Source organism: Dermacentor andersoni, chromosome 5, assembly GCF_023375885.2.
Source record: "Dermacentor andersoni chromosome 5, qqDerAnde1_hic_scaffold, whole genome shotgun sequence".
Lineage (NCBI taxonomy): Eukaryota > Metazoa > Arthropoda > Arachnida > Ixodida > Ixodidae > Dermacentor > Dermacentor andersoni.
This window is the reverse complement of record NC_092818.1, coordinates 126,235,779-126,251,852: the sequence shown is the minus strand read 5'-3', so window position 1 is coordinate 126,251,852 and position 16,074 is coordinate 126,235,779. Positions and strand designations below refer to the sequence as shown.

Sequence of the window (16,074 nt, the reverse complement as noted above, 5' to 3'; positions counted from 1 at the left end):
CCTGCAAGATGGACCTCTCTGCCTTCGTTGTAATGAGGCGGGTTAGCTGTGCGCGCTTCTGGGCCTCTGCAATCTCTTCCAGAGTATTATGAATGCCAAGCTGCATTAAGCGCTTTGTACAACTGTATACGGGTACCCGAGAACCCGCTTAGTAATCTTCCTAAGCTGTGCATTCAATTTATACCGCTCTGCCCGTTTCCATCGATGCATGGCTGCCATCTATGTAAAGTGGCACAGAACGAAGGCATGCATAAGTGGAATGAGGTTATCCTCCTTGAGTCCATGATGTCGATTTGATACCGTCCGAATTAAATGAACGGCACTTTCAGTTTTAGCAATTAGATTGCTACAGTCTTGCAATTTGTACCCCCTGACTCAACGATCATGCCCAAGACCTTGATTGAATCGACTCTGGATATGCGGCAACCGTTTCTTGTATATAGGTTAATGTCTCGGTCTTCTAACGATGTCCACCCCTTGGGCCTTGGACCGCGTTTCTTGGGACTATGCAGTAAGAGTTCCGAATTCAAGGGGGAGCACCTGAGACCGGTGGGTTCCAGATATGTTTCGATAGTGTCTATGGCCTCCTGTAAGGCTCCATCAACCTGACCATCATTGCCTCCTGTGCACCATATTGTTATATCGTCAGCTTACATAGTGTGTTTGATGCCTTTAATCTCGAGACGCTTTCTGCTAAGGCCGACTATGGCTATATTTAATAAAGAGGGGGAAATGACTGACTCCTTTGGGGTGCCCCTCTCGCCAAGTTCCAGCAGTTGTGATTCGAGATCAGCCACCCGGAGGGCCGCCTTCCTATCCGAGAGGAACGATCTAACATAGTTCTAAAATCTCTCACCCAGATTGGGCCGAGATGTCGAGGCTAGGATATGCGAATGTAGAACGTTGTCGAAGTCGAAGGCCTTCTCAAGATCAAATCCCAAAACGGCCCGAGTGTCGCTAGAGTCGTTGTCTATGATTTGATGTTTAATCAGTTTCATGGTATCCCGCGTGGATAGTCCTGGTCTGACTCCTACCTATCCTACTATGCGGATAAATGTCGTTATTGTCCAGGAATCGGGAGAGTCGATTCAGGACCGCGTGCTCCGCTACCTTACCCACACAGGATGTAAGCGAAATTGGCCTCAATTTGTCAATGCTAGGTGTTTTGCCAGGTTTGCGGATGAGTACTGCGAGAGCAGTCTTTCAAGGCAATGGGACGGTTTCATTCCTCCAAATTTATTTAATTTCTTCTGTGAGGTATGCGATTGATTTATCACCCAGATTTCGCAACGTCTTGTTGGAGATGCCATCCGGCCCTGGTGCTGATCTACCCTTGAGTCCATGTAGAGCCCTACGAATCTCCTCAACGCCAGACTACGCATCCAGGCAGGAATTGGCCTGGCCCTGGTAATCGAGATGTACAGGAGACGGTCCTGACCCGACTGGGAGATATTCGTCAGCAAGCGTGCGGATTAACTCATCCTCAGAGGTCATTCGTGCGGCCTCATGTATGGTTCTACCAATGAAATGCCTTTGATTAGCTTTAGTATTGGTCTCGTTAAGCAGATGCTTAAGCAAGTTCCAAGTTTTACCATTACGCATTTGGCCGTCTATCGAATTGCAAACCTCGTCCCACTGCTGTTTAGAGAGGGTTATACAGTGCTCCTAAATGTGTTCCTTAATCTCATATATCTGTTTGCGTAGCCTACGATTAAGTCGTTGACACTTCCATCTGTTTAGAATGGACCGTTTGGCCTCTAACAGACAAGACAAGTCCACTTGTCGAAACGTTGGCTCCTGCTTTCACCTTGTTCTCGTTTTGCTCATCGTCTTGGCACAATGTAGTGGGTTTGAGTCTTAACGTCGGCGGCCGTATGATTTGGGAGTGGAATGCAAAAGTGCTCGTGTATGATGCTTTCGGTGTGCGTTAATGAAACTCGGGTGGTTGAAATTAATGTAGAGCACCCCCGCTGCCCCCACCAATGCAATCTCGCAATGACACTGTGTTGCTGGGAACAAGTACTCAATAAATAAATAAACAAATAAATAAATAAACAAATAAATAAAATCAACATCGGGGCTGCTTCTACTCCTTTGACTGAGATAGAAACATCCAAATTGATGGTACGCCACCGGGGCCTGAAGAGGAACGGAGTAATTGTACTCACGTTTCTGATCCGAGTAGGCATCACGGATTTTGATGTGGCGTGCTTGAACTATTCGTACTTTCACACTTGAAGGGGGATAGTAAAGCAGGTGCTCAACGCGTGAGCAGCTGAGTAGACCCGCCGCTAGTTCCTGCGGTTCGCTGCTTGCGAGTAGAGCCCATTGCCTCACTGCCCACTGCCGATGTTATGTCAGCTCATGTCTGATCGCCAAGATTCGGCTTCTGATTCCGTAGTATCTAGCATTGTCCGTAGATCAGGAGCAACTTCATGCGGTTTCTCTTTCTTCTTTGCCATCGTCATTTTCAGGAGAGCGGTACCCGCAAAGCGAAAGAGGAACAAAGAAATCGATCGCATCCTCGCAAGATAACAAGCGTTGGTGTGCCGGCTTTATCTCGAAAAAGAGCGAAGGGTGTATTGCAGCATCTGGGCGAAGGGTGCAGTCGTTGCCTGTATAGGTACCTTGGGGCCTTTCTGCTTTGACGTTCTTGCCGAGAGTCCGATAGGATTATTTTACTTTTGTTCTTACTCTTGTTGTCCTGAAGGAGCATCTGTTGGAACTAAATAGCACAGCGAAGAGTTGCTTGTGTGTACATAATGTGCCTTCTAGACATGTTTGGTGAAGCCATTTCAGTCCTTATTAGGAGCTATAGCCCTCTATCTTCTCTTGGAACCCTCAAGCTTTGTACTTGACAAAGTGTTTGGCCGCTATTGTGGACCTTGTGGCGTTTCTCGTTGGGAAGTCCTGAGGCGCTACAGCACCATCAATGTTGCAATTATATAAAGCCCTATTTTTTAGCTTCCTGCGGTACAGCTTACCTATACTAGGAAATACTTGCACTACAAGTATCCGCGGACTTCAGAGGGTGCAAGCGTAAGCACTCAAAACTTGTCTTACTCGCCCAAGAACTAAGTAATTGATTCCGACAGTGGCCATGAATTGCCAGAGATTCTCCTTTGACCGTCTGCATTGCTACATACGTCCTGAAAGCACATATCCGACACCTAATTCGGATTGCCTCACACCATCTTGCTGGCTTGCCAGCAATGAGGCCACATTCAACTTTTGCCAAAAGTATTGCAAGACATCACTCCTACTTGCCAGCAAAATTCATGCTTGCTACACGGTTATTAGCCACATTGTGATGTCTGCATCGGCCGCAAGTACAATTGCCAATTCAGGGCATAAAATGAAAGCTGGAACAAGCAATTTGGAATACATTTACAACGTACACAGATTCAGCCAAAATGTCTACACAGATGGTTCTGTAAAACTCAAGAGCTCTGCTGCTGCAGTCATCATCCCTGTAAAATCTACAGAAATCAAGGTAAAGACTTCATGTGCTGCACTGGATTTCATTAATCAGCAACCACTGCAGCAATGGACGGTCTTTAGTGATTCGAAGGCAGCCCTTCAGTGCATACAAAGTCCAATGTGCCGCGGACCCAATGAACAACTGGCCTCAGAAATTCGACAGATATATCATCGCAGCCGTGACAAAACACACAATATAATATTTCAATGGCTTCCACGACACTGCAATATCAGCGGGAATGAAAATGCCGACGAAGCCACCCGATCTGCGCATGAAAAGGGTCAATGTGTCCTCATTCCGTTTTCACGAACAACCGCTGCTGCTGGGCTGCGATTGATGTATTGTGATGTACTTCATCCCTGTGAGATTCGAATGTTTTCACCATTTTTCGTTTGCGCTCGTTGTCTCCGGATATACAGATGCATCTACTCCCTGAACTACCCCGACGTGAACAGACCATGCTGTATCGTCTGTGGCTAGGCGTCGCATTTACAAACTCATATTCTTATATCATATGAACTCATATGATTAGAATGGCCAACAGCCCCACGTGCGACACATGCAACAGCGATGAGGCGCTCGCACATATCTGTGTCTGCCCGTGATATAGTGCCCAGAGACAAGGGATGTGCAGAGTACTGGACCAGTTGGACAATCGTCTACTATCGAAACTCAAAGCTTTCGGTCAGTGCTCCGAAAGAACATCTGCGTTGAAGGCCTTACTCGCGTTATTAAGGTTCCTGCGGTCTACGGCGCTTCACAATAGACTTTAGTAACACCGCCCCTTGCCGCTTCATAGTGTAAGCGCTTTGTTCATGCTCGTCTCTTTATCTCCCCCTTCCCCTCTCTTTCTCTTTTTATCCCCGTTATTCATTCCCGCCGTGCAGGTAGCCGACCGGAACTACCCCTGCTTAATCTGCCTGCCTTTCTATACAACCTTCTTTTCTTTCTTATGCTTTCGCTTCGTGCTTCCATAGGTATTACATGCACCACACTTAGTCGCGCTTGTTTCTGTTTACCGAAGTCTCGGACAAAGAGTCGTTTATTAATAATAATAAAGTTTATTTCTCTATGTTGTGACAGCTGTACCCGGTGCCCGTCATTGGGACGGACGGTAGAATGAATGCAAGAGCGCTCGGCGATTTCTTAGAAGGGCTGGTTGCAATAAAGCACGCAGAATTCCGCAAAACTGTACGCGTACACATTGTGGGGTTTCTGGCTCTCGCGGCGTTTTTCGGGCTCTCGCGGTGGTTGTGTGGAGCCATTGCGTTGTGTTGCCGGGGGCTCCGTGTCCCTCTCCTCCTTGCCTGGACGGGGTGGCAGCGGGTCATAAAACACTGTCACTCTGCTGTCATCCCGCCCACGGGAAGGTCAACAGGCTTCCCTCATTGGCCGACATTTTGGCGGGATTCGGGCCCTGCTTGCATGCACTCCGGGTAAGGGCGCGCACGACGGGCGCGCGGGGAGACCACATCGGGGCGTCTGAAGGTGCGTACGTGTTCCTCTCTGCCGGCGGCGGCCCCCTTTGTCCGCCGCCGGCCGATGGTTGCTTCGGCTCGTCGGGGTCCCGGCCTCGGCGGGCGCGCGCGCACTCTTCCGTCGTCTCGATGTCCTGAGGCAGCGTCTGCCGATCGTGCCCCCGTCTGTTCGTCTGTCGTTTCTCTCTATTTCCCCTTTTCTCTGCTGTGGGGCGCACGATGGCAGGCGCTGACCGAAGGATAGGCAGCCTCTTACTGCTGGGGTTCTCTGTTCCTCGTTTCTTTGTTCTCTCTCTGTCGCGGTGCGCCATTAGCGGCCACCGGCGACCATTCGGCCATGTTTTGTGTAATTAGATTCATATTCGGACGTAACGTTAAAACGTGTTTTTGTATTGACTCCCAGTTTAATAAATGTTCTTTACGACTTCTCGAGAGCTTTGCCTAGGGTCTCCCTTGCTGCGCGCGCGGTCTCGCCATCCCCTAAGCTGTGGGGCCGGCGGGGCGCGTGCGCGCGCAGCTGCGCGTCGGTACACGGAGCGGGCCGGAGCAGGCGCGGACGCGGTGCCCTGCACGCGTGGCGGCTCGGAGTGCTCGAACCGGCGGTGGTCGTCCGGCGCGCGCGGAATCGGAGCGTGCGCGCCGTGAGCGTCGCGGGTGAAGACCACAAACTGGCGCCCAACGTGGGGCGCCAAAATGTGGGCTCACTGTACGTCTCCGCGCACGGCGTCGCCAAGTGGCCCCCGAGAAGTGGAGCCCCACGACGCGGCACGACGGCGTACGGCGATAGACCCACCGCAGGTTCGAGCACCGAGCCGAAAGACCTAGCCGGCTCTGGCCGTACGCATGGGCGCTCTCCCAGGAACACAAGGCGTCCAGGACAGTTAAGGCGTTTATTGATCACAAATGGCCAACAGGTACCAGACTGTACCCAAACACACGGAGTACACTCGGCGCCCGCGGTTCCCGATGGCGAGGAAGGCGGGTTACACGCCGCGTCGAACAATGGTTTGCGCGCGCGGGCCGAAATGCGTTCGCAAACGCTATCTAGCGCTTTCCGTCACCGACAATGGTCTGCGACGGTTCGGACACGCAAAATGTGACGCACTGAGCACCTGCGACTACCGCAAGGGCGGAACGCAGAGCCACTCAACAAGCCACACTTACGCAAGCTGACAAAGCACGTGAACATCCCCAGGCCGGGGCGTTGGGGACACAAATAGCTGGTCGCTCACGTACCTTGCAGCTTGCCTCTCGTGACCGGCGCTCGTCCCTGTAGCAGCACGACTCCCCCGCGCACGGCGATCGTCCCCAGTCGGGGCTTCTTCCCTACGTCACGCCCCCACGACCCAATCGCAGGGCCGCGTAGCATGACGTCGCGGGACGCGGTCGCGGCGCCCGGGGAAAACGGCGCGCGGTCGAGGGGCAGGCATTTGGGAGGGAGTTTCCTCGCAATGGCGAATAAGTCCGGAGCCTTAGGCACAGCAACGACTGCGCCCCGGTAGACCGAAGGAACTCCCACAACATGTACTAGTTTATTGCTTTTTACTACTATTAATAGTCATGTTTTCTACCTTGATGTTTATTATTGCACACGAGGTCTCAATTCAGTGTATGACTCTGGGTGCCTTCTCCTGTATTTACCAACCTGTAGTGACGGCATCTGATAAGAATAAAACTTGACTGTGATTTTGAATCTGAAGCGCATTTTGCGTTTCTGTACTGTTTAGAGATTCAGCTTTCCATCTGCAGTGCTTTACTCGTGCAGGGAAGGTCGGGCTTCTGATTTAAAAAGAATGAACAGAAATCACTAGAGGCTGTTATCAGTGCCAGCGATATTTGTGTGACCGTGAGTATATGTGACCATAGGTGGTCACGCAAGACTGCGCACAACTTGAATGAGTACTCAATGAAATATTTCGATTGGTGAAGTACTTACGTGCAGCCGCCGTCAAGGGTCGTGGTGAAACACGTTAACGACAGGTGTACTCGAGCGATAAGGTTTGTTACGCGTAAAGTGGAGGTTCTGGGTTCCGCTCCCACCGGCGACAAGTTATCTGGTCGTCCACTTTCATTTACCGTTCTTCATTATTTTCTACATTCTAATTTCAACCACACTCAATTTCATCGATGCTTTACTTGGCTTTACGTGGTCATGATTAACAAAATCGAGTTTTTCGAGTTGGTACAGGCGGGGGATAGGAAGAGGAACAGGGGATCAGCGCAAATATCATGGGTGGGGAGGGGGGGGGGGGGTACCATGGGTGGTTGAGCCTTCCTCTGTATCCCTAAGATTCGGAAGCTTCTTGAGAAAACACCAATTTTCGAAATACTGCGTTCATTACATTTATCCCTCTTTTTATTGGAAACAACGCACCTGCAATATACATAACCTCTGTTTAACTAGAAGAATTGAAAACGAAAGTTTAGCCACATGATCTAGTAGAAGTGGGTATATAAACATTTTTGTCTTCTCTTAAACTGATGTGAATATTCTTACTTTTGATCTTGCAAGGTTAATGTCTAATCTAAATATTTATATTTCTTTAGTTCTGCTTTCTTTTATCTGTATTTGTATTTATTTTTTCTGTTTTACTGATATCACCTGACTGTTGGCCTATTGTGCGCAGTAGGTTTGTGCGATTATCCGAGGCCATCACCAGCACGTCATCAACGTCGTACAGTACAAGCCGCCCCCACAACAAAACAGCACGCGCAATCATTCACCCAGCCGCTGAACGCTGGCGCTAGTCCTCAGTATGCATACGTTTATTAGTAAATACACCATCAAAATGTGAACTTTTCACTCAAAGCGCAGCATATTCAGGTCTTGCTCGTCGCACTTTGCGTTCCTATTTTTCTGTTTTGTTTTAATGCCAAAGCTACTTAATTAGCCGGAAGTGGTGCCCAAATGACGGGGAGTCGTTATTTTCCCCATCAAAGCCTCCGTGTTCGGAAACCTCAACAAGGAATTTACAGAATTACAAGAAGCACAATGATTACGGCACCTATAGAATCCTAATATAGCCGGCGTACGTCCCCATTACTGCATTTTAGTAAAATGCCTGCGGCAAAATTCTATGCAGTGCAGAAGACATCACGTGTACGTACTCATAGCTGAGGCGACGCACTCCTGCTGCAACTTTCATGACGGCGAATACCTTGAGCTACGAGGTCTGTCCCCGAAGTTCACGCAGTGAGTCAGCAAAAGAAGTGCCGAACGTGCTGTATCACCTCTCTTCGCTCGAAAGATCCCGTTTGACTTCTAGTATGAGCCGGACTGCTGTTTGACAAGGCAGAATTTTATGCGAGCACTTTTTGTGGAAACCATTTTTTGTCCTTGTCGAGATGAATATCGACGAACTGACGGAATAAGGGATCAATACAAAAATTAAGGGGCTTTACGTGCCAAAACCACTTTTTGATTATGAGGCACGCCGTAGTGGAGGACTCCGGAAATTTAGACCACCTGGGCTTCTTTAACGTGCACCTAAATCTAAGCACTCGGGTGTTTTCACAGTTCGCCCCCATCGAAATGCGGTCGCCGTGGCCGGGATTCAATCCCGCGACCTCGTGCTCAGCAGCCCAACACCATAGCCACTGAGCAACCACGGCGGGTAAGGGATCAATACGAAATTCCTTGAGAAATTGGACAAAAATGACGCAGAAGTTCATCACTTGTTGCAAAAGGCCTATGGAATGGATTCCCTAGAGGGAGGAACTGTGTTCAAGTAGATGCAGCTTGTTTGGGACGGCCGTGAAGACCCCAAAAACGATGCAAGGTCAGGACACCCCTCCAAATCATGTGACTCTAAAAACATCAATCGTGCACGTTCTCTTGTTCTCAGCGACCGCGGAACGGCTGTGAGAATGATATCGCAAGCACTTGGCTTGAGAAAGTTGTCTGTTAACAGGATCTTGTGGGACAATTTGGAAATTAAACAGGTTTGCTCCAAGATGGCGCTGAAACTGCTGACTCCTGAGCGTAAGTTGCAACGAAAGGAATGTTAGATTCATTGGAAAACTTCAGACGACAGTGATGAATACTTGCAAAGGTTCGTCACTGGCGACAAAACTTCGATTTACGAATACGACATAGAGCTGAAGTCGCCAAGCAACCGGGAGAGGAAAAAGAAAAATGAGCGAAGGCCAGTAACAATGCGGAAGAACAAAGCAAAAATCAAAGTAATGTTTACGGTTATTTTTGACTGCCATGGAATGGTCCGCCAAGTATTTGTACCTGAAAACCAAATTCGTCGAAACAGGGGTGTTGGATTCTGCACCAGGATAATGCTCTTGCGCAGTCTGCCTTTAGTAACGTTTAGTAACGTTTAGTAACAGTTTAGTAACGTCTGCTGTCGGGCTAGTTGACACATGGCTAGAAATGGTTTTAGGCGCAAAATAAGACACGGAAGAAGAATCGACACGGACAGTTTAGGACATGCAATTACATTACTGCGCTGCAATACCCTCCCTTCTCTCCGTGTTCAGCGCCTTGCTACATTGTTTCGTTCCCCAAATGCAAACTTTGGCGTTGGAGGCGGCATTTCGAGGATGTGACGACAACTGAAAAGGAAACAGCATCACTGCTGAAGCGCTTAATAGAAGAGGACTTCTAAGGGTGCTTCCAACCATAGAAAATGTGGAACCATAGTGCACTGTGTCTAATGAGGTGTATGTTGAAGCTGACCACACTGATGTATCTGAAAGTTTTTGAAAGTAGTTTTTTAGAACGTACTGGCATGCATTTTCAGGACATACGTCGTGCAATCAGAATACTGAGCTCAGAATAATTGAACGCTTACGATCGTCCCACATCACGCTTATGCGTTTGCGCTAGTGCCATACAGGCGCTGCTGCATTATTTAAAGGAAACCAGACTGCGCGAGTGACTGTGGTCGTCGTTACGGGACACACTTTGTCTGCTCAGATACCTCCTTTGTTCCTATATGGGCCGGTATTTTGTAGCAATGCTTCCGGTTTTTGTTATGTCACTCTGATCACCCACCATTCACGGCCGGCGGATCCCATTGACAACGCTGGCGGAACGTTGCTCTAACCACTGTCGAAGTGCGAAAAGCGCGAGAAGGAATAGCATCGAAAAGGGCATCGCTACAGAACCTCGGCAAATACAGGACCAGTTGCAGCGATTCAACCCTTTTCCGGGGCTATTCCTCTCACTTCCACTCACTGTTTGTAGGCAACGAGATATTTCATCTTGTCACTAGCTTTAGCGGAGTGTCGCTTACGCTCCGCTTCACTCAGATTTCACGCGCCGAGACACTGCAGGGAACTGTGTTGATGTCACAATTTTGATGAGCGCGACTTCTCGAGACGCGCTTAGAACTTGGATGCAAAATGAGAAAAAAAAAAAAAACAATTGGAAACACGATCACGCTCCGCTCAATCGGCTTTCTAGCGGAGCGAGAGAAGCGTTTTACGTTCCGCTGCCGGCATGAGCATTGTGCGCACGCGCACTAACGTTCTCGCTCAGCGGCTCTCTGCAAATTGCTAGGATACGACGGTCTGAGAGGAGTGGACCATGAACACTCAGCTAAAGCGCTCTATTATTCCAATTTTTCATTCCATACTCTAACTCGCGTGAGCGGCAACAAGTAAGCGGCATCACGATCTCTCGAAAACACTGTCTTGAAACGCATTCCGCTTGCCACGGATTTTGCGGTGCCGAAACCTGTAAGTGCTATCCGCCTTCAGACCTGTCTTCCCAGCTCCCTTGCGCATATGGCCCTCGAACGCAAGCTGTGGAATGTCACAGTGGAAACGTTGTCAACGGCTGCGTGCATGTATAGGCGCTTCTGTCGTCGGGGCGCTGTAAAAAGGGCATCGACGCATTCGAGCGAAATGCAGCCTTCTTTTGCCCCGTTCTGTTTCGACACTTCGAGAATCCCCTCCTCCTCATGCTCCTCAAGCCCCCCTCCCCCCATCGCAGCCCCAGGTCTAGTCGCGCCTAGCGCCATGTTTATTGTGACTGATGGCGCCGCGCCGACCCGCGCACTTAGCGGACAGCGCTGTCGCAACACTGACAGCTGCGCTCCTCAGCAGAGCAGTGTGCAACGCCGCACGCTATCCGTCTTGTCGTCGCGCAAGCTCCTTGAACTCACGCCAGCGGCCCATCGAGCGCGGCGTGCCTCCCCTCTCAAGCGGTGGCTTATATACAGATCTCGTTGCATGCACCGTGTGCGTCATATACAGTTATCTCGTGAACAGGGAACTAGCAGGGCTCGGCAGCGACTCGAGTAAATTTGCTGAAACAGATTTATCTGCCACTGGGGCCTGAATTCCGTATGACACATGCATACGACTGTCACTGTAAATGATAAATAAGGAAAATTCGCGCCTCAAATGTACACATCCCGGCCACGGCGGCCGCATTTCGATGGGGGCGGAATGCGAAAACACCCGTGTACTTAGATTTAGGTGCACGTTAAAGAACCCCAGGTGGTCGAAATTTCCGGAGTCCTCCACTACGGCGTGCCTCATAACCAGAAAGTGGTTTTGACACATAAAACCCCATAATTTTTTTTTCATATGTACACTACCGGATGTGACAGTCGTTGCTGCGAAGGTTTCTGGACTTAATTTCGACCACACAAGTCAACATGTCTTGCAAGGTTAAGTCCACTTTTAGAGACTTTGAACACCGCCATGTAGAGTATCTACACTTTGTTTGGCGCGCAATGAAGAGTCGGCCCTAGGGACAACATAGCTAATGATTTTGATAGGTATATTGAAAGAAGAGCACATTGGATTCGATTTATTTTTGGCAGCCATATGGTGGGGAGTTTCGGCGCCGTTATCGTCTGTTCTTGTGAAGGTCCCTGAATGCGGTACTGAAATATGAAACACTCTGCTACACATCTCTACCCTTCGAACTGTGGACGTTGTAAACTCGCTACGTGTGATAAAGTGTGCCGTACAAGCCCATCCATCTCTCTGTGTTTTATTCTGCGTGAGATTAATCACTGACGGTTTGAAGCGTCATCTGTTCGACTCACGTGACTACTATCACTGATCTATTATACATAGAAAGTGGCGCAAAGCAATCTTCAGTGCATCCGCTCCTGATGTCGAAATCAATGGTCCATTAAGGATTCTGAGGTCCCTTCTGAACGCCCGTCCTTGAGTGTAATGGGAACTGATTTTCTGTTGGCGGCGTTGTTTTCATGAAAACCCTTTTTGAGCTAGTCTGAAAGTGACATGCTGAAGCGCGCATTTCAGGCGCCTTTGTGCAGGTCGAGACGCTGTTAGGCGTAAATTTTAAGTTATATTTGAACTTTCTTGGACACACGAGAACCCGGGCCATATTTCATATTTGCTGCAAAACCACTTCTGCAACGCTCACTATTCCAGCAGGGGGCAAGGCCGGGACCGGACAACTCTCGTGCCGGATACATGTCACTGATTTCCTTCCATCAGCAGCACGAGATGGTCGTTAACTTTCAACTAACTTGATGTCCAACTTCGTTGTGATGTTCTGGTTTCTTCTTGTCCCATCCTTAAATAGAAATCACATGCCAGCTACCTAAAAATGTTTTTTTTTACCACCAAATTGTAGGGAGGAAGGCGGCGGTTTTTCTTATCTCCAATCCACCTTTGATCCTGCTTTGCCGCGACACTACCGGCGCCGCTGAGACCGCTCACGCTAAGGATGAAAAATTGTCAATCGCCCCTTTTCGGCAAATACCCTATAGGATACAGCCTACTCACAGTGGAAGGTCCATCAAATTAAATATGAAAGCGGGTTCGGGAATAGCGGTGGGGGGGGGGGGGGGGCGTTGCGTGCTCAAATTTGACAGCGCACAGATTTTTCAGCACGTCTTGCATAGCTAGGCCAAGTACATATGTGTCAGCAATGCCAGCAAGGCGTATCTAGGTGGAGGAGGAGGGGTGGTTACCAGGCCTCCAGCTCTCACTCCCACACCCCTCCCCGGCTATGTATCCGCCATTGGTATGAACTTCAATGCTGCAAAACAGCAGGAAGAGTCCGACAACCCAGCAACGTGACACTTTTCGCTCTATGAATGGCACTATAAGTGCGTTTTTCCATCTCGTGTGCCACAGTCAGCGTACGTTACATAAGAAAGGCGGTGCTCGAGAGAAGCCACCTGGGCACCTCGACTAAGCCGCTTTAATATGCTCGGACACTTTTGACAATTACTGTGCCGTCGTAGTCGATGCTACAAAAAGCAGCGCGAATTGTTTTGCGGGCAAGTCGACTGGCGCATTGACAAAATGCCGCGCCCCTGTTACGCGCTCTCGCAAAAGTTTGCCCGTGCTCACGCAGCGCTCGCAATGGCAGTCTTCCTCCACGCCGCCCTCTCAAAACGGTGACGTCAAAAAGAAAGCGCGGGTTTACTCGCACTCGGGTTAGTTATTTGGAGACTTCTTGGTTGGTTGGTAACAACTTTATTGAATTATCTGGCATGTTTTTAGCGACCCGGGCTCAGGTCTTCCACGACGGGACGTCGAGATCTTGTCTCAGCGCCGCCTCACGGGCCTGCTGGATGGCCCATAGTTGGTCGCCAAGGTCGGAGCTACGCAGATCGGCGGTCAATCTCAGCGATATGCTCTCGGAGTTTAACTCGTTTTGCGCGTTAGGCGTTAACATTCCCATAGCATGTGTTTTAGTCTAGCTGTGTCCTGTTTGTATACCTTGCATGTGTCTGCTTTGTGTACTGCAGGGAATATCCGTCTGAAGTGAAACGGGTTTCAGGAAGGTATCTGTTTGTAATTGGAGTAGGACCACTGATTGTGGCCTGTTTAGGTCTTTGTGTGATGGTGGGAATGTTCTTCTGGCTTGTTTGTACATCTTTGTGATGTCGTTATATCTGGCCAGTCTGTCTCGTTCGGCTCGGGGGTCTTCACGAGAGGGCGGGCGGGCGCAGTCCATCAGCTCTCGCGCTTTGCTGTGGGCTACCTCGTTGAGGTTTGGGATGCCTGGTCACCCGTGTTAACGTGAGCAGGGAACCATACGATTAGGCTCGAGTGGTCATTGGGGGTGCATCTTCTCTTAAGGATGTTGCTGGCTTTGTGCGAAATGCGTCCTTTGGTAAAGTTTAATTTCTTCATGTTGCGTCGGTCCGCCGTACCGCTTGGACGGTCTGCCCTTGAGGGTGGGATGGTATAGCAGGAGTTCCGACTTGCTGGAGGAACATCGTAGGCCCGTCCCCGCGAGGAACTCCTCTACCTCGCGGACAGATTCTTGAAGGTTGTTCTCTATCTGGCCGTCGCTTCCATTACTGAAATTGATCGTTATGTCGTCCGCGTAGAGGGTGTGGTTGATGCCGTCCACTTGTAACCTCCGCGGAAGGTCGAGCATCACGAGGTTGAAGAGCAGGGGGGATATGACCAAGCCCTGCGTCGTTCCCTCACTGCCCATGTTCAGTTCTTCTGTTTCCATGTCTCCGGTAATAAGCGTGGCTTTTCGCTCCGTGAGGAAGTCTCTGATATAGTTGTATGCTCGGAGGCCCAGGTTCAGGTTTGAGATTTGGTCCAGGATGGCGGAGTGCATCACGTTGTCGAACGTTTTTTCTAGATCGAGGCCGAGGATTACCTTGGTGCCCCGGGTTCGGTCGCCTAGGATCTGTTCCTTGAGCTGTAGCATGGCGTCCTGCGTGTAGAGGTAAGCGCGAAAAGCAATCACAGTGTGTGTATATGCGTGTTTCTCTTCGAGGTGTGCGTTGATGCGCTTGAGGGAGACGTTTTCCATGACCTTCCCGACGCAGGACGTCAGCGAGATCGGTCTTAGGTTTTCGAGGCTCGAGGGCTTTCCGGGTTTGGGAACGAGGATGACTTTGGATGAATTTGACCACCCGCGGCGTTACAGACCTCGTCCCATTGTTGCCTGCTCAGCGTCTGAGACTTCTTGTAATGAAAACGTATCAGTAGATCATTCAAGCAGCTGTCGTTAATTGGGGACTTTACTGCATACTTTTAGTTCTTGTTTCTCTGTAAGTGGTTTAGAGAGTTGAATAGTCACCGCCTTTCCTGAAGGTAAACGTTCACTATTGTTTTATTTTACCTGCTAGGAAACTTCTTTCTTGTGTGTTATTTTCGTTGGATAAGTTTTTTCACGCCTGGTTTCTCGGTGTAAACATATATGTTATAGCGGATTCTATACATCAGCGTTATTCTCTGCTATCGGTCATAATATGAATACCTATTATTATCTTAGCTTTCTTGTTGTCGTCGTAGTAAGATTTGATTTGATGGGATAGTTTCGACCGTTGGTTATAACAGGACATCACTAACGGCGCGAGTCTGCATGAATACCTTCAAACGGAATATAACGTACCATATTTGCAAAAGCTTTCATTTGTGCGAGGTGTTTGTCACAAGTCGTGGGCTTTTTGCTATCATCTCCTTTGCCCGTTTACGGGAATCGTTTTTAGACTCGATTGCAAGTCCAAGTCCCAATTGAGGACTAGTGACGGCAAAGGTATCAATACCAGCTCTATAGAGTTTATTTTTCTGAATGCCAGAAATAAACGAACTTGCAACCAGGGGCTCCGCAGTAATAGTTGTAGTTATCTGCGATGTGCACGTCAATGCAAAAATTTAGGTTCTGCGCATCGTTGAATTAGTCGACATTTTTTGAAATTATAAGAGCAGCTCGCCTTGTAGCGCTCGCATATTAAAATCCTTCCTGTCAGGCATTCTTTGCTAGATGGTGCGCTAAGTTCGAGGCCTAAACTCAGAGAATAGGCACTGCTGTGTTCTCACACATTTGTGCAGCTGCGCATTTGTGCTGTTGCAGGGTGCGTTGAGTTTGTGCTCAATCATGAGTGGGTCTGAATGCATGTTATTTTCTTCGCAATTCACTTCTTGATATTATCTTGAATACGTGCAAATGCATGTTGCACATGTGTAAAAAATAACTTTTGGCCGTGATAGAGACATTCGCTGTAATTTTTCTAGTTGGGCATGAATAACCTTTCTTTGGAATCATGCTGGGACAAAGGTGAGAGCCACTGAAAAGGAGCTGTTCGCAGCAACAAAATTGTCCCTACATGCGATCTGAGAGATTTGAGCGCTGCTGCAGCTCTGCTTCGGCGCCAACAGCAACTGCTTGTCAATCTGTTAGCAATAAATGCCTAT

General features: G+C 49.1%; 1 protein-coding gene across 2 annotated transcripts in view; it reads right to left on the bottom strand.

Annotated features, from left to right (window-relative positions):
• LOC126531111 (cholinesterase-like) overlaps positions 1 to 16,074 on the bottom strand; it is a 62,111-nt gene that overhangs the window by 32,241 nt on the left and 13,796 nt on the right. Inside the window, exon 1 of one of the 2 annotated variants that reach the window (XM_050178511.3) lies at positions 2,169 to 2,373. The exons of the other annotated variant lie outside the window; for it this stretch is intronic. Coding sequence (XP_050034468.1) covers positions 2,169 to 2,189 — 21 coding nt within the window. The 5' untranslated portion in view covers positions 2,190 to 2,373. Of the gene's footprint in view, positions 1 to 2,168; positions 2,374 to 16,074 lie in introns of those variants that run through there. 2 annotated transcript variants of the gene reach the window in all.